At 44.6% G+C, this 17,651-nt stretch overlaps 2 protein-coding genes across 6 annotated transcripts in view; one reads left to right on the top strand and one right to left on the bottom strand.

The window, feature by feature from the left end:
* The first annotated feature begins 192 nt into the window (after positions 1-192).
* Positions 193-8,132, top strand: FAAP24 (FA core complex associated protein 24). Of its 5 annotated transcripts, none has more exons than XM_040446233.1 (5): positions 193-276; positions 594-712; positions 827-966; positions 1,152-1,304; positions 7,218-8,132. In XM_040446233.1, exons 2-5 carry the CDS (start codon positions 607-609, stop codon positions 7,464-7,466), a joined length of 648 nt encoding a protein of 215 aa, XP_040302167.1. In that variant the 5' UTR covers positions 193-276; positions 594-606; the 3' UTR covers positions 7,467-8,132. The 5 variants fall into 5 exon arrangements, with proteins under 5 accessions (XP_040302167.1, XP_040302165.1, XP_040302163.1 ...); XM_040446229.1 differs by having other exon boundaries at positions 223-389; XM_040446232.1 differs by having other exon boundaries at positions 276-372.
* A 472-nt stretch (positions 8,133-8,604) lies between these two features.
* Positions 8,605-17,651, bottom strand: part of RHPN2 (rhophilin Rho GTPase binding protein 2) — a 60,985-nt gene continuing 51,938 nt past the window's right edge. The window contains exons 12-15 of the mRNA XM_040446228.1: positions 16,595-16,671; positions 15,444-15,590; positions 14,973-15,128; positions 8,605-9,970 (exon numbers count right to left, since the gene is read on the bottom strand). Coding sequence (XP_040302162.1) covers positions 9,710-9,970; positions 14,973-15,128; positions 15,444-15,590; positions 16,595-16,671 — 641 coding nt within the window. The 3' untranslated portion in view covers positions 8,605-9,709. The remainder of the gene's footprint in view (positions 9,971-14,972; positions 15,129-15,443; positions 15,591-16,594; positions 16,672-17,651) is intronic.

Genomic DNA, 17,651 nt, shown 5'->3' with positions numbered 1-17,651 from the left:
CACTTTGCAACAAAGTCATCCTCCATTGGCTTTGCTTTCTCTCCGACCAATCATAGCCAAGGTTACTCCGCACCCGTCGCTCTTGGCAACCAGTCGTCCCCGTTCAAATGCTCTCCGGGGTGGAAACAGTGCGTAGTCCGTTCTCTTATTGGTCGGATCAGATATCGATCTTTGACGCCATAGCTTATCCGACGCCGTGGGAGGCGGAGGGCGGGCAGAATGAAAAACTGGTCCGCTCACCGAAGGGAACCCGGAAGTGGCGCGCTGCAAGTAAAGGTGCCGGATCCTCTGGCTGTGGTTGAGGTGGGGTCTAGCTGGGCTCGGCCCCCGCCCAGGACCGGACTGAGGAGCCACCACCCAGACGGAGCGGGAGTATCAGGACCCAGCAGGTGACGGGATTGAGGGAGGCGGCTACCAAGACAGGAATCTCCTGGGTTTTAGATTTTGGGAAATAATCCAGTCTTTTAAAGAACAGTGCAGATGGGCTCCTGCCAAAGAGGTCCCGGCTTTCAGTGGAACGTGGGGCCGTGTGCAGGAAAGCCAGCTCAAATTCCGTCTTCTGTTTTTGTTTTGTTTTGTTTTGTTTTGATCAGATCGAGACAGCCGATGGCTAGGAACGCGCCTGAGGGCACAGGTCCCATGCACGTGCCTTTTGGGCATATTGTGGCCAACACGAAATGGCGCGGATCGAAGCTCCTGCAGGGGATGCAAGGTCGGTGGGCTGCCCTGTGCAAAAGCCCTCTTCTAAACTTTTTAAAAACGCCCTACCTACTGTCGCCTTTCGCCCAGCGCTCACGGAAGTCATTTTTCTTGTCTATGTTCTAAGGGAAAATTAAAATCGTTTTTGAGGATGGCCTGACACCGGTAGATTTTTACGTGTCAAGCAGATCTTGCATTCTTTATGTCACCGAAGCTGATTTGGTGGCAGGAAATGGCTACAGAAAGAGGCTTGTTCAGGTTAGAAATGTAAGTACTGAATGGAAGAAGCTGAAATTGAAAATTGACTTCCACCTGCCTCCCCCACCCCCCTCCTTTGGAATAATTTATATAAAACCATTGGCCATTCCAAGCACTCTTGGACTGGTAGTTTTCTTAAACTCCCAAGGTAGTTTTGTTACACAGTGGTTTACTGTTCTTTTCTTCCTCTGAAGTCCAGTAATCTTCAAGGGATCGTGATCGTTGAGAAAACGCAGATGAGTGAACAATACTTCTCGGCCATACAGAAGTTTACTGTGCTGGACCTTGGGATGGTGTTGCTTCCAGTGACCAGCCAGATGGAAGCGTCCTGCCTTATTATCCAGTTAGTAAGTACTGATTCCCACTTCTCTGCAGGAACGCTGCCTTACAGACTATCACCTGACCTTCCTGGATCTTTTACTCTAGGTGCTGCACTTGTTACGGTTGCCATCCATCAATCCAGTCTAAAGGAATCCTTATTCACCCTTGGGCAACTGCAGCCAGAACCACATGATCCTTTTTTTTTTTTTTTTTTTTTTTTTTTTAAGCCTGGTTCTCCATTGTCCTCCCTGATTATTCAGCTTGGCTGTACTATTTCGACTTGGCTGTACTTTAGAATTTCCTGGGAAGCTTTTAATGTTTATTTATTTTTTGAGAGACAGAATCCAAAGCGGACTCTGTGCTGACTGCAGAGAGCCCTGTGCAGGGCTTGAACTCACAAACTGTGAGATCATGACCTGAGCCGAAGTCCCACGTGTAACCGAGCCACCCAGGCGCCCAAGAATTTCCTGGGAAACTTAAAAAAAAATTGTTTTCTAACATTTATTTATTTTTGATAGTGCACAAGCAGGGGAAGGGCAGAGAGAGAGAGAGGGAGACACTGCAGGCTCCCAGCTTTTGGCAGACAGCATGATGGGTGTGCTCAACCCATGAACGTGAGATCATGACCTGAGCCAAAGTCAGACATTTGAGCCACCCAGGCACTCCTCCTGGGAAAGTTTTTAAAAACAGTGATACATGAGCCTTACTTCAGACCAATTAAAAATCAGAATGTCAGGGTGGGTCCTGAGCATCAATTTTTGTTGTGTCATTGATTTTAAATTTCCCTTTTGATGTGTAGCCAGGGTTGAGAACCGAATTGAAATAATATAGGCAGCCCTGTGTAGTTCACAGAGCCCTCTTCCATCTGTGCCACATGCCCTCCTTCATTGTTCTTCCCTTGATGGGATGCTATTGTCTGCCTTCCTGTATCCATTGCTAACTGAAGACTGGGTTTCTTCTTTGACAGACAAGATTTCTCCCGGTCCTGTATCAAGCAGGTCCAGTTTAGGTTTAATTTAATCCCATACAACTGAATCGTTTATTAGTGAACGATAGGAAGATGTTTGAGCTCCTCAAGAGTATGTTTTCATTGCTTTATCCTAAGCATTCTGAAAGTTTAAGTTTTTTTAATTTAATTTTTTTTTTTAAATTTACATCCAAATTAGCATATAGTGCAACAATGATTTCAGGAGTAGATTCCTTAATGCACCTTACCCATTTAGTTCATCCCCCCTCCCACAACCCCTCCAGGAACCCTCTGTTTGTTCTCCATATTTAAGTCTTTTCTGTTTTGTCCCCCTCCCTGTTTTTATATTACTTTTGTTTCCCTTCCCTTATGTTCATCTGTTTGGTCTCTTAAAGTCCTCATATGAGTAAAGTCACATATTTGTCTTTCTCTGACTAATTGCACTTAGCATAATACCCTCCAGTTCCATCCACGTAGTTGCAAATGGCAAGATTTCATTCTTTTTGATTGCCAAGTAATACTCCAGTGTGTTCATCCATTGATGGACATTTGGGCTCTTTCCATACTTTGGCTATTGTTGATAGTGCTGCTATAAACATGGGGGTGCATGTGTCCCTTCGAAACAGCACACCTGTATCCCGTGGATAAATACCTAGTAGTGCAATTGCTGGGTCATAGGGTAGTTCTATTTTTAGTTTTTTGAGGAACGCCCATATTGTTTTCCAGAGTGGCTGCACCAACAACATCTCTTGTTGCCGAGTTGTTAATGTTAGCCATTCTGACTGCTGTGAGGTGGTATCTCATTGTGGTTCTGATTTGTATTTCCCTGATGATGTGTGATGCGGAGCATTTTTTCATGTGTTGGTTGGCCATCTGGATGTCTTCTTTGGAGAAGTGTCTATTCATGTCTTTTGCCCATTTCTTCACTGGGTTATTTGTTTTTTGGGTGTTGAGTTTGATAAGTTCTTTATAGATTTTGGATACTAACCCTTTATCTGATATGTCATTTGCAAGTATCTTCTCCCATTCTTTCGGTTGCCTTTTAGTTTTGCTGATTGTTTCCTTTGCTGTGCGGAAACTTTTTATTTTGATGAGGTCCCAGTAGTTCATTTTTGCTTTTGTTTCCCTTGCCTCTGGAGATGTGTTGAGTAAGAAGTTGCTGCGGCCAAGATCAAAGAGGTTTTTGCCTGCTTTCTCCTCAAGGATTTTGATGGCTTCCTGTCTTACATTGAGGTCTTTCATCCATTTTGAGTTTATTTTTGTGTATGGTGTAAGGAAGTGGTCCAGGTTCATTCTTCTGCATGTCGCTGTCCAGTTTTCCCAGCACCACTTGCTGAAGAGACAAAATGGAATAAAGACAGCTTTATTCCACTGGCTATTCCATTGGATATTCTGCTTTGTCAAAGATTAGGTGGCCATATGTTTGTGGGTCCATATCAGGGTTCACTATTCTGTTCCATTGATCCAAGTGTCTGTTCTTGTGCCAGTACCATACTGTCTTGATGATTACAGCTTTGTAGTATAGCTTGAAGTCCAGGATTGTGATGCCTCCTACTTTGGTTTTCTTTTTCAAGATTGCTTTGGCTATTCGGGGTCTTTTCTGGTTCCATACAAATTTTGGGATTATTTGTTCTAGCTCTGTGAAGAATGCTGGTGTTATTTTGATAGGGATTGCATTGAATATGTAGATTGCTTTGGGTAGTATCGACATTTTAACAATATTTATTCTTCCTATCCAGTAACATGGAATCTTTTTCCATTTTTTTGTGTCTTGTTCAGTTTCTTTCATAAGCTTTCTATAGTTTTCAGTGTATAGATTTTTCACCTCTTTGGTTACATTTATTCCTAGGTATGTTTTTGGTGCAATTGTAAATGGGATCGATTCCTTGATTTCTCTTTCTGTTGCTTCATTGTTGGTGAATAGGAATGCAACTGATTTCTGTGCATTGCTTTTATATATCCTGCAACTTTGCTGAATTCATGAATCAGTTCTAGCAGTTTTTTGGTGGAAAATTTTGGGTTTTCCATATAGAGTATCATGTCATCTGCAAAGAGTGAAAGTTTGACCTCGTCCTGGCTGATTTGGATGCCTTTTATTTCTTTGTGTTGTCTGATTGCAGAGGCTAAGACTTCCAATACTATGTTGAATAACAGTGGCTAGAGTGGACATCCCTGTCTTGTTCCTGACCTTAGGGGGAAAGTTCTCAGTTTTTCCCCATTGAGGATGATATTAGCATTGGGCCGTTCATATATGAACTCAAGGTATGATCTTTCTATCCCTGCTTTCTTGAGGGTTTTTATCAACAAAGGATGCTGTATTTTGTCGAATGCTTTCTCTGCATCTATTGAGAGGATCATATGGTTCTTGTCCTTTCTTTTACTGATGTGATGAATCATGTGAATTGTTTTGCAGATACTGAACCAGCCCTGCATCCCAGGCATAAATCCCAGTTGGTCGTGGTGAATAATTTTTTTAATGTATTGTTGGATCCAGTTGGCTGATATCTTGTTGAGGATTTTTGCATCCATGTCCATCAGGGAAATTGGTCTGTAGTTCTCCTTTTTAGTGGGGTCTCAGTCTGGTTTTGGAATCAAGGTAATGCTGGCCTCATAGAAAGAGTCAAAGTTTTCCTTCCATTTCTATTTTTTGGAATAGCTTCAAGAGAATAAGTGTTAACTCTTTCTTAAATGTTTGGTAGAATTCCCCTGGGAAGCCATCTGGCCCTAGACTCTTCTTGTTTTTTGGGAGATTTTTGATTACTAATTCAATTTCTTTCCTGGCTATGGGTCTGTTCAAATTTTCTATTTCTTCCTGTTTCAGTTTTGGTAGTGTATATGTCTCTAGGAATTTGTCCATTTCTTCCAGATTGCCCATTTTATTGGCATATAATTGCTCATAATATTCTCTTATTATTGTTTTTATTTCTGCTGTGTTGGTTGTGATCTCTTCTCTTTCATTCTTGATTTTATTTGGGTCCTTTCCTTTTTCTTTTTGATCCAACTGGCTAGTGGTTTATCAATTTTGTTAATTCTTTCAGAGAACCAGCCTCTGGTTTCATTGATCTGTTTTACTGGTTTTTTTTTTGGTTTTGATAGCATTAATTTCTGCTCTAACCTTTATTATTTCCTGTTTTCTGCTGGTTTTGGGTTTTATTTGCTGTTCTTTTTCCAGTTCTTTAAGGCATAAGGTTAGGTTGTATATCTGAGCTCTTTCCTCCTTCTTTAGAAAGGCCTGGATTGCTATTTCTCATATGACTGCCTTTCCTGCGTCCCAGAAGTTTTGGGTTGTGGTGTTATCATTTTCACTGGCTTCCATGAACTTTTTAATTTCCTCTTTAACTTCTTGGTTGGCCCATTCATTCTTTAGTAGGACGTTCTTTAGTCTCCAGTATTTGTTACCTTTCCAAATTTTTTCTTGTGGTTGATTTCAAGTTTCATAGTGTTGTGGTCTGAAAATATACATGGTATAATCTCGATCTTTTTGTACTTGCTGAGGGCTGATTTGTGTCCCAGTATATGTGGTCTATTCTGGAGAACGTTCCATGTGCACTGGAGAAGAATATATATTCTGCTGCTTTAGGATGAAATGTTCTGAATATATCTGTTAAGTCCATCTGGTCCAGTGTGTCACTCAAAGCCATTGGTTCCTTGTTGATTTTTTGATTAGATGATCTGTCCATTGCTGTGAGTCGGGTGTTGAAGTCTCCTACCATTATGGTATTACTATCGATGAGTTTCGTTATGTTTGTGATTAATTGATTTATATATTTGGGTGCTTCCACATTTGGTGCATAAATGTTTACAACTGTTAGGTTTTCTTGGTGGATAGACCCCTTAATTATGATATAATGCCCTTCTTCATCACTTGATACAGTCTTTATTTGAAAGTCTAGATTGTCTTGATAGAAGTATGGCTACTCTGGCTTTCTTTTGTTGACCATTAGCATGATAGATAGATCTCCATCCCCTTACTTTTAATCTGAAGGTGTCTTTAGGTCTAAAGTGGGTCTCTTGTAAACAGCAGAGATGGATCTTGTTTTCTTATGCATTCTGTTACCCTATGTCTTTTTTTTTTTTTTTTTAATTTTTTTTTTTTTTTCAACGTTTATTTATTTTTGGGATAGAGAGAGACAGAGCATGAACGGGGGAGGGGCAGAGAGAGAGGGAGACACAGAATCGGAAACAGGCTCCAGGCTCCGAGCCATCAGCCCAGAGCCCGACGCGGGGCTCGAACTCCCGGACCGCGAGATCGTGACCTGGCTGAAGTCGGACGCTTAACCGACTGCGCCACCCAGGCGCCCCGTACCCTATGTCTTTTGATTGGAGCATGGAGTCCATTGATGTTTAGAGTGAGTACTGCTGAATTCTGTGGTTCAGGTTGTGCAGATTGTTCTGTTAATCCTCAGATCAGTTTTCTAGGTGTGCAGGATGGTTTAGTGTTGGTCTGGCTGTATTTCATGGACGCAAGACATACAAAAAACTTCCCATACTGTTCTGCCATCTTGCCTCCTCCCCCTGAAAGTTTAAATTTTAATAAATTTTTATCTCTTACTCCTTTGTGTACTCAATATGGTTTATTTTTCAGTAATTTTTCTGGGGCGCCTGGGTCGCTCAGTTGGTTACGTATCAGACTCGATTTCAGCTCAGGTCATGATCTCATGGTTCATGAGTTCAAGCCCCGTGTCAAGCTTTGTGCTGGCAGTGTGGACCCTGCTTGGGATTCTCTCTCTCCTTCTCTTGTTGTCCCCTCCCCTGCTTGTGTTCTTTCTCTCTCTCAAAAAAAAAAAAAATTTGCAAAAATAATAATCTTTTATGTCTGAAAAATTAGATTTGTGGTATATGAAAACATTTGTAGTGGTAAGTCAAACTGAACCAAATGGAAAAAAAGTAAAACTAAATTTCTGTCAACCTTTAAGAGAACTGCCAGTCCTCTAGAGGGTACTCACATGCTTTTCCTTTACTTTCTGATTAGGTTCAAGAACAAACCAAAGAGCCCAGTAAGAACCCTTTCCTCAGTAAGAAACGGACTCTGATGCCTGAGCTATCCCTCCTTCGAACTGTGCAGCAGATCCCAGGAGTTGGAAAAGTTAAAGCCCCTCTTCTGCTTCAGAAGTTCCCAAGTATCCAGCAACTCAGTAATGCTTCCATCAGAGAACTAGAGCCAGTGGTGGGACAGGCAGTGGCACAGCACATTCATGCCTTCTTCACACAGCCCAGGTGACGGCTCTTCCCGCAGCCAGGAGCTACAGCATCTTGTTTTCTTTGCATATTTAAAAGTTGAGAACAAAGAAATCTCCTTTCACTGCAACTAATGAAAAATGAGGTGAGGCCTGAATGGAAGCTGCCAGTTGCCCTGCCCTGTTCTCTGGGTTCAGGCGTTTAAGATAGTGGAGTTAGTGGGCTCTAGGTAGCACGGCTCTCATCCTGCTAGTGAAAGAGGGCCCACTGGGGGGCACCTGGCTGGCTCACGGGTAGAGCATGCCAATCCTGATCTCAGGGTTGTGAGTTCGAGTCCCATGTTGGATGTAGAGAGTACTTAAAAATAAAGTCTTTAAAAAAAGAGAGAGAGAGAGAGAGAGAGAGAGAGAGAGCAAGAGAGCCCATGGGGATCTTCCTAAAAGAGTTTAAATTGGGACTCTCAAATTCAGCAAAAAGCCAGCCTGGGCAGATTTTAACATATAACCTTGATCTTGTCTAGCATGGAAAAGTCTAATCAAGTTTCAGAAGGTAGAAGTGACCTTCTAAAGGAAACAAACCTACAATGAAGCACTATGCTGTGTACCATAAGCCTCTTGTTCCTGGTGACAGGCCCAGTGTTCTTCCAGTCTAGTCTTAATATCACTATGTTTTGAGGGTGCTGCCAGTGTAAACAAACAGTTGTACTGCCTTTTTTTTCCTTCCTTTCCCCTCCCTCCCACCCTCCTTCCCCCTTCCTGGTAGCTACAGTTTGTTTATAGCCACGGAGCATGCCTTCTGAACACAGCCTGGAGTTTGGAAGTCCCTTTTAAAGATAAAAAGCCAGTGTGTATGAGAGGGGTAAAGAATGTGTTTGCAAATGTATAGCCCAACAGTGGGAAGATATAAAGGTAAATGGCAGGGGCAGATGCATCCAGAGAGGAGAGAGCTAGTGGTGGGGATATAAAGGTACAATCAGCCACTCAAAAAATAAATGCAATTAAAGATGCACATATGTTTTCAAAGATGCTGAGATAACCTGAAAGCTCCCTAAATCCTGTTTTGTGGTGTCAGTCATTATTTAAAAAAAAAAAGACGAACAACAGGAAAGTTTTGTGCATTAGGGTAGAAACCGTTTGAAAGAGGAGTGAAATATAAGTGGGAAAAAATTTTAAAAACATTAATTCAGGCAAATGAATATGTTTATTTAAATATTTATATAAAAATGGCCCTAACAGCAGTGGATAGATACACTTTCCCAAATGTGGTTGCTTCCCTTTTGATATTGCACACTAGAAAATATTTAAGTTCTTATTAATTCTCAAAAATAGATTTCAATGCTTTTTTTTTTTTTTTTTTTTTTAGCTATAGAACTTAAACTATGTCAACTGTGAATCTTACTAGAATCATGGTGTCATCCAACTTGTGAGCAAGAGAGATAGACGGGTAAAAACAGGTCAAACAGAGATTTAAACTAGAATCATTTATACCTTTACCTGATAAAATGTTTCCAACCCATCTTAGACTCTTAAAATATACAATTATGTACTTCCTACTTTAAACAAACAGAAAAATGTTTTGAGTATCAAACAGTATATCGTCTACCTTGTAGATAGCATCCCCATCTAACACTGCTACCGTGTTAGCAGCTGGTTAATGACATCAAACTAGAAGCAACAATGCTCCCAGATTGTGCGGTTTGTTTTTGTCTAGTAAGTTGTGACAAATTTGGCACTAGACTTTATCTGGAAATAGCATTCATATTACGTAGAAATAATCATAAAATCTTGTCATTTCAGATTCACAAATTCCCCTTAGGAAGCAGTTGTTTGGAATACTTCTGAGTTATATTACCTTAGTCAATCATTAGAATCCCTTGACCTGCCTTAATTGGGGGGGTCATCTGAATTCTGAGTTAAGGAATGATCTATTACCTAAGCCTGCACACGATGACAAGTAGGACAGCAATAGAGGTAACCCCCTTTAATTCAGATAGTAACAACAAGCTGTAACTGTAGCCATTAAAAATAGCCGTATTTTCAGCGCTGTTCTATTTACAATACTTTATATAATAAATAACTTGCAGCAATACGGTGACACCCCCCCCCCCCGAAATTTCTAGAGGTTTCTTGTGACTTGCATTCACGAAGACCTACCGTTGTAAGTTTACCCGGTGAGAAAAGGAGATTTGCGAATATTGAGACACTTTCTATTGTGGCACAGATAGGAAGGCGTGGTCAGCACCAGAGACGTTGGCGTTAGGAGCCTGAACGTTTCTGTTTGCTCACGTTAGTACAGAGAACTATCCGAGTTGAGAAGGCTGAAGGGCGAGGGGAGCTTCTTCTTGACCTGAGGCCTCGCAACCCCAACCGACGGGAGGCACAAGGTGCTGGCTGACTTCTGTCTGTTCTTGTTGGTGCCCCAACTCAAAAAAGAAAGCTTCTTCGAGATTTTCTTGGTTTTATCAGTTTTGTCATCATCATCTATGGCTAAGCAGATCATAGAGTAGGTTTTCTGCATGCCCACGGAGTATGTCGCACACTTATTATGCTGCGCATAGGAAAGAAGAAAAATGGTGTTAGAAATCCTCCAGATAGCTGCTAAACAATTGATGGCAAAATTCTGCTCTTACGGCATCTTCTCAACAATTAAGCTGATGTAATTCTGAAACCCAGGTGACTAACACTTACATAGGATTAGGTTCTTAAAAACAGGAACAATTTATTTTTATTTTTATTTTTTTTAACATTTATTCATTTTTGAGAGATGGAGAGAGACAGAGCGTGAGTGGGGCAGGGGCAAAGAGAGAGGAGGCACAGAATCCGAAGCAGGCTCCAGGTTCTGAGCTGTCAGCACCGAGCCCGACGTGGGGCTTGAATACACAAACTGTGCGATCATGACCTGAGCTGAAGTCGGACGCTCAACCGACTGAGCCACCCGGGTACCCCAAAACAAGGACAATTTTTAAGGAATAGACTCACTGGTAGTAATTTAGGCGAGGGACCAGTACTCACTTTTTAAGGTTCTTACTCTACTTGTAAAAGTAATACATGCTCATGGCCAACAATATGAAAATGTATATACCGAACAGAAGGTATCCCTCCTACCTTGGCTTCCAGGCCTCTCCCCTGAAGTAACCACTATTTCTGCTATTCTTTTAGAGATAATGTTCATATACAGGTATTGTGTGCACATACTAGTGACCATTGTCCTTCCTTAAAAGGAATACATGACCCACCGGTCTGCCTCTTGCTTTCTTCACCTAATGAACACTGGACTTCAGTCCATGCTAGTCAGTGTAAATCAACTCCGTTCTCTTGACCATCTAGAATCCATGGTGAAGATGCTCATTAGCTTTTCCCCCTATCTTTTAAACTGATGAAATAAATATACATAACAGAAAACTGACCATTTTAACCACATTAAAGGGTACAGTTTGGTGGCACGGAGCACATTCACACGGTCGTTCAGCCATCCCCACCAACCGTCTCCAGAACCCTTTCATCTTCCCCAGTTGAAACTCTGTACCCAGAAGCACTACTATTAACTTTTAAAAGATCGCGCAGGGCTCACTTAAGACATCTGAAGATCCTTGCTTTCTGTAACCTTCCATGCAGGTTATCGCCTGCTTCGAAGGTCTGCCTGACACTGAGGTTGCTAAGTTCAAGTGTTTACTGAACATCTACTGTGTTCCAGGCCCTGGGACCAGGCCTTTAAATCTACATACAACATATCTAAAGTGGTGGGGTACGCTGTTCATAATAGAAATCGGGATTTGAGAGATGGGACGATAAAGAAGGGTATTCACCCTGGAGTCTGGCTCCTTTGGATGAAGATGCCTCTTATCTATAAAACTGCCATTTAATCCCTCCATACTCTACAAGACATACACACCACACACTGTTTTTAATGAAAACCAATAACAAACCGTCCTGGATGTAGATGTGATGCCTGCAAACATTTTTCAACTTTAACCTGCTTAGAGTCCATTTTCCATCTTTACAACCACTGCCTTACAGATTCCCTCTATCCTCTGCCATAGTTCAACCAACAAATGCCAAGTCTAGTGAAACTCTACCCTCTGCCTCCCCCCAGGCCTGCACTCAAATGGCTGCACGTTACTGGGGAACAGCCACCAAGCCAGCTGGCTTCCCTTGGCATTCTAACCCTGTCCCCAAACCCCTACTGGGCACCTCAATCCCTGGCACTCCTACATTATCCTAGCAACTTCATTCCTTCTGGAGGTCTCCTGACGCCCCACACACGTCCTCCTGATACTGTGTTACCTTAATAGCATCTGCCCCTGAAGACCAGTCCTGTGCGCCTGGATCTCCCCCGCCCTCTGGGTGTGCCTGCCTTCCTGCACTCCTGCCTCCTGGCACACAGGCTTGCTGTATTATCTATATACACACCTACACCACCGCCGCCTTTGAAAAGCTTCCCTTTTTCCTATGTCCCCCTCCCAGATTGCACCCCAGTGTCTGCCCCCTTTCTGCCATTCCCTTTTTGTCTTGGCCTCCAGCAGCATGCTCCCCACTGCCCATCTCAAATATTCCTGGGGCACCCCCCTGACTCACAGCATTAACGGAGCCCAGTCTGAAACCACTGCACCCGTCCCACTTTATACCAATGAGGAAACAGTCCCAAGGAGGGTAGTAACTTGCCGAAGGCCACACAGCTGGTTAGTAGCAGACAGAGCCTGATTCCGGGGCTGGGGTCTCTGCTACATCAGTAGTATTCCAAATAACGCTCCACGGAGGAGTGCTGGGGGTCCCCACAATTCAGAGAGTGGGGGAACAGGTCACCAGTCCAACCAGGGCATGGGCTTTATTGTTCTCATTCTCTGGTTGTGTTTGAAACAAAAGCAATTAAAAACAGCGCTCAGTTGCTATTGTCTAAGGCCTTGCGGGTGAAAAGAATAACTATCACGGTTATTAAACACCTATTGTGAATGGAAATGCATCCCATGCTGGCACTGCCCCCCACCCCCACCCCATTTTCCTGCAGCTCAGAACCATTCCCTGAGGCCTAAGGTCAGTCATTTCACTGGCAGGAAAGCCAGAAGTCCATTCCAGCACGTCTGAGTCTCGAATCCTTGCTTTTCTACTCCGACCTCAGCACTTTCACATGGGCCTGGTTCAAAGTTATCGGATGGAAAGATAAGCCCTTCTCCTTGTACAGCTACGTCTTGTGCTGTGCAACTCCCCACCACCATCACGACATCTCTGGCCCTGAGCCCAGCTCTTTTATTTATCCTTCTTTTGGACAAACTTCTTTTGTTTCTGGTTGGGACCCTGATCCCTTGTCCTGCAATTCTATGGATCTGCCCCTAAAAACTCCATTTCTCATGATCCCTTCTCCAAGATGCTCACTGAGTCCCTCGACTTCATCTTCTTTCATTTTTATTTTTTTTAATTTTTTTTTTAACATTTATTTATTTTTGAGAGAGAGAGAGACAGAGCATGAACGGGGGAGGGTCAGAGAGAGAGGGAGACACAGAATCTGAAACAGGCTGCAGGCTCTGAGCAGTCAGCACAGAGCCCGACACGGGGCTCGAACTCATGGACCGTGAGATCGTGACCTGAGCTGAAGTCGGACGCTTAACCGACTGAGCCACCCAGGCGCCCCATCATTTTTAAATGGAGACATAATTCACGTACCATAAAATTCACCACTTTAACACCATTCTGTGGTTTTGAGCATATTCAGGGTTGTGGAACCACCGTGGGATTTCAGAACATGTCCTCGCCCTCCAGAAAGCAACCCTGTACCCATCAGTAGTTATTCCCCATTCCCTGACACCCAACCCCTGGCAACCGCTAGTCTACATTGTGTTTCTGTGGATTAGCCTGTTCTGGACGTTTCTTATCAAAGGAATCACAGGATCCATTCACTCTCCAGCCCTTGATAATCAGAGTTCTGTTGCCATCTCTCCATGAAAAGTGTCCTTTTGTCCGGCTGCCAAATAATAATAGACACGGCTCCGCCTCCCTCCCTCTCCACCTCTTAACTGTATCCTACACAACCAACCGTTCTCTCCTTGATTCCAGAAACTTCTTTATCTTATCTCTCCAAATGCTCCCTTGCAACTTCCTTTGCTCCCACTTCTCTTCTTACTGACCTCCAGATGCCTGCGGTGTCTCGTGGATTAGTCCTTGACCCTCAGACCCTCGTGGGCAATTCCCATTTGGTCTCTGAACGGCTTTAAATATCATCTCTATGTTGGTGATTCTCAGATATTTCTAGGTCTGACTTTTCTCCCTTGCACTGAAGATTTGAACATCCAGCCGCCTACTTCACATCTACATTTGACATGTGAAACATTCAAGGTACATCTCTTTGTTTTCTCTCTTCTCTACCTCCCTCGCCCCTGGCCCCCGTTCCCCATCACTACGAAAAAATGGCGCCTTTGTTCAAGCCCCAAACTGAGCGGCCATTTTCCTTTCCACGACGCTTTCTACACAGATCATCCACAAATCCCTGTCAGCTCTACCTGCAAAGATACATCTCAGGGGCACGCACCTCCCTCCACCTCTGTCGTCACCCACCCTAGTGTAAGGTGCTCACGTCGCTGGCCCGCACACGTGCTACAGCCAGCTTCCGCTGCGGCCACCCTCCAGGCAACCAGATGTCCTTCTCAAATACACATCACTCCCTTTCTTGAGAGGCTCACTGGCTTCCAAACTCCCACCACTGCCAGTGGGGCCCTGCCTCCCTCCCATCTCATTTCCTGCCACTCCCTCCCTTGTTACCACGTTCCGGCTGAGAGGCCTTCTTTCTGTTCCTCTAGCAGAAGCCTCTTCCTGCTACAGGGACTCTGCACCTGTCGATCCCCCTGCCCAGAATGCTCCTCTCGCGCCTCCTCAAATGGCTGGCTCATCCCTGTCACTCACGTCTCTGTGCAAGCCCTGCCTAGAGGAGCCTCTCCCCGCCTCCAATCGTTCTGTCGCGATACACAGTTCATTTGCTGTACCACACTTGTCAAAAATCACAACCACTTATTTGCTTATTTAGGGCCAGCATACTGGGGGCAGGGACCTCATCAGCCTGGTTTAGCTGGAGCTCCAACACCTAGGAAGGGCCTACACACAGGATGCCCTGCCAACACCTGAAGAACGAACCCTGTCATAGAGGGAAGAGCCAAAGGCCCATAATTAAATGTGACCAAGTGTGGAAGAGAATGTACACGGTTCCTCCTGCTGAGGGAGCACGAAGGCTGCACAGGCATCAAACACTTCCCAAGATCTCACGGGAAACAGCCAGCACTGCCTCTGAGGGGAGGGACTTCCACACATCGTCTCGTGCCCTTCTGTAGCATTTGAGTTTTTTTTTTTTTTTTTTTTTTTTTACCATAAGTACATATGACTTTTGTAACAAATAACTTAATCAGAAAAATAAGTGGTTCTTTTATGTACAGCATTTTTTAGTTTTCCAGTGATCTCTGGCCCAGGGTGTCTGGGGCAGGTGGTGGAGGGTCTGCTGGCACAGTGGGGCTGGACTCACACCAACCCCACTCTGCGCTGCTGTTTCCTGTCGGGGTGTGAGCACTCACCATGGACGAGGTGAAGTCCAGGAGGCTCACGACCTTCATCTCCACGTCGTCCTTGCCCTTGCCCTTCAACAGTTTCATGACCTCGCTCACCGTCAGCCACTTGCAATCCACGTCTCGAATGGACACAATATAATCCCCTTCCTTGGCTCCTGCCAGCTACACACAGCAGGATTTAAATGAAGGTCAGTGTTCTGTTCATTCCAACCCCTGGATCGGTTCCCAAGTGCATTAACAAAACAGGTATTTGCATAAGTCTGCTTCAAGACCGCATGCATGAATCCGTTGCTCTCTGGGCGAGTAAGACCCATGAGAGGCCTTTCACACGGTCCGTCTTTTTACAGAGAGGAACCCTAAATTCATTCATACACCCAGATATATTTGTTTGGGCAGCTTTCTTTCTGTTTGACCTGTTTGACTGCTTGCAAAGATACCAGTAAGTTTTGCTCCCCATCTACGGTGGCACACACTTACCGCAGCAGAGCAGTAAGGGTCCAGGAAGTGGACTTGAACTGGGGAGTTTCCTCTCAAGGTGAACCCCAAATCCCCTTCTTCTGCAGTGAAGTGAATGCTGCGAGGAGGTGTCCATTTCTTGTTCGCCGAAAACACCGACAGGGGGCCCTGCGGAACAGCATTCGTTAGGTGCAGGATCCGAAGGCTGAATCAAGCACTTGAAAGCTGAGGGGCTCCTGGCTGGCTCAGTTGGTTAAGCATCCGACTCTCGATCTCCGCTCAGGCCATGATCTCACGGTTTGTGAGTTCGAGCCCCATGTCAGGCTCTGGGCTGAGCGCACGGAGCCTACTTGGGATTTTCTCTCTCCCTCTCTCTGTCCCTCCCCGTTTGCTCACACTCTCTCTCTTTCATTTAAAAAAATGGAAGCTACAGGAAATGTCACCTTGTTGTCCTTGCAGATGTCACCTGGCCTTGCTCAGAGACTAATGACAGCATCTGGGATAATACATGCTACAGCAGTCACATAGGAACATCCTACTGCCATTTTCTCTAAAATATCCAATATATTTTAAAGAAAATGTTCTTTAAAATTTTTTTTTAGCATTTATTTATTTTTGAGACAGAGAGAGACACAGCATGAATGGGGGAGGGTCAGAGACAGAGGGAGACACAGAATCTGAAACAGGTTCCAGGCTCTGAGCTGTCAGCACAGAGCCTGACGCAGGGCTTGAACTCATGGACCACGAGATCATGACCTGAGCCGAAGTCGGATGCTTAACCAACTGAGCCATCCAGGAACCCCTCAAGAAAATGTTCTTTAAAAAGTCATCTTATGGGCACCTGGGTGGTTCGGTTGGTTAACTGTTTGACTTAGGCTCAGGTCATGATCTTGAGGCTTATGAGTTTGAGCCCTGCATCAGGCTCTGTGCCTGCTTCGGATTCTGTGTCTCCCTCTCTCTCTGTCCCTCCCCTGCTGGCACTCTGTCTCTGTCTCTCTCTCTCTCTCAAAAATAAACATTTAAAAAAAAAATTTTTTTTTAAGTCATCTTAACAAAAACTATATAAAGTCTCCAATTAAAAAAAGTATAGTTACCTAAAAATAGCCTTTTATATACTTGCAGCCTATATGAGCTGTTCCCTTGAGTCATCACGGAATAAGCATTCAACATACCAGCTTTTGGAAGAAGTCTGTTGCTGTCACCTTGGAGAACTGTGGCAATATAATTTCAACCTCTTGCTCAGTCTTAGCTGGAAAAGAACATTAGAAGTGAAAGCGTAAATGTTTCTATAATTGAAAGTTATCCTTGAAAACTCAGGTCTAAGTCTTCTCTCTGAAGGGAAGAGGGAGCAAACCTTTCTCCTAGTCACCTGGCCTTCCTCTTGGTCTAGACAAGTGGTACAGAAGAGGGACTGACTGTCTGTCAACCCCCTGGCCCAGTGTCAGCTGCACCTTCCATCCGGGCACCTACTGTGAGCCATACCTCACTCTGGGGCTGGGACAGACCAGTGACAATCAAGACACATCCCCTGCCTTCGAGGAGTGTGTTTATATTCTAGCGGACTTCCTTTGGCACTCGGGAAACCCGACCGAGAAGTAGTCTACATTTCAGGGGTGGCTGTTACGAAGGAAGGACCCAGCACAGAGTCCCGGGTGAGATGAGCTTCCTCCTTTCATCATTAATGTGGGATATGAGGATTTCAGGGGAACGTCGGTTTGCCCGGTTGCGTCCACTGATAGCTTAAATCTCCACCGTCACATTCATGGGACGCTCACGCCAACTCTTACCATGAGGCTAGGCAGTTCCTGACAAAGGATCCCAGAGCAGGCCAAGAATACATGAAGAGCAGTATACAAAGAAAACCTGGGGAAGAAGCCTGGCCCTGCCGAGACAGAACACACCCCTCTATTCACAAGATGGCCCTGTGGCTTCTTATAAAGTGCCTGACTCAGTGTCGGGCTCGGACGGGGTGCTCATCTACTCCCAGAGTGGCACCACCAGCCTTGGGCGGCCTCCCGAGGAGCCGCGCTCCCCCACTCCCTCCGTGGAGGTGATGTCTCTACTTCCTGGCCACGCAGTACACTGTGTGGACACGGGGGCCAAGGAGGGAGCCAGTGTCCATGAAGGAGAATCACAGGGCAGCATGCCTGCTTCCACCTGCCAGCCTGGTCACCCGGGGCAAAGACTTTGATTTCCCTAAGCCTTTACTGCCTCATCTTTAAGATGAGG

The sequence above is a fragment of the Herpailurus yagouaroundi genome, unplaced genomic scaffold (assembly GCF_014898765.1).
Source record: "Herpailurus yagouaroundi ecotype Mexico unplaced genomic scaffold, PumYag 194, whole genome shotgun sequence".
Taxonomy (NCBI): domain Eukaryota; kingdom Metazoa; phylum Chordata; class Mammalia; order Carnivora; family Felidae; genus Herpailurus; species Herpailurus yagouaroundi.
Note: the sequence above shows the minus strand (reverse complement) of the source record. Positions and strands in the feature narration are given on the sequence as shown.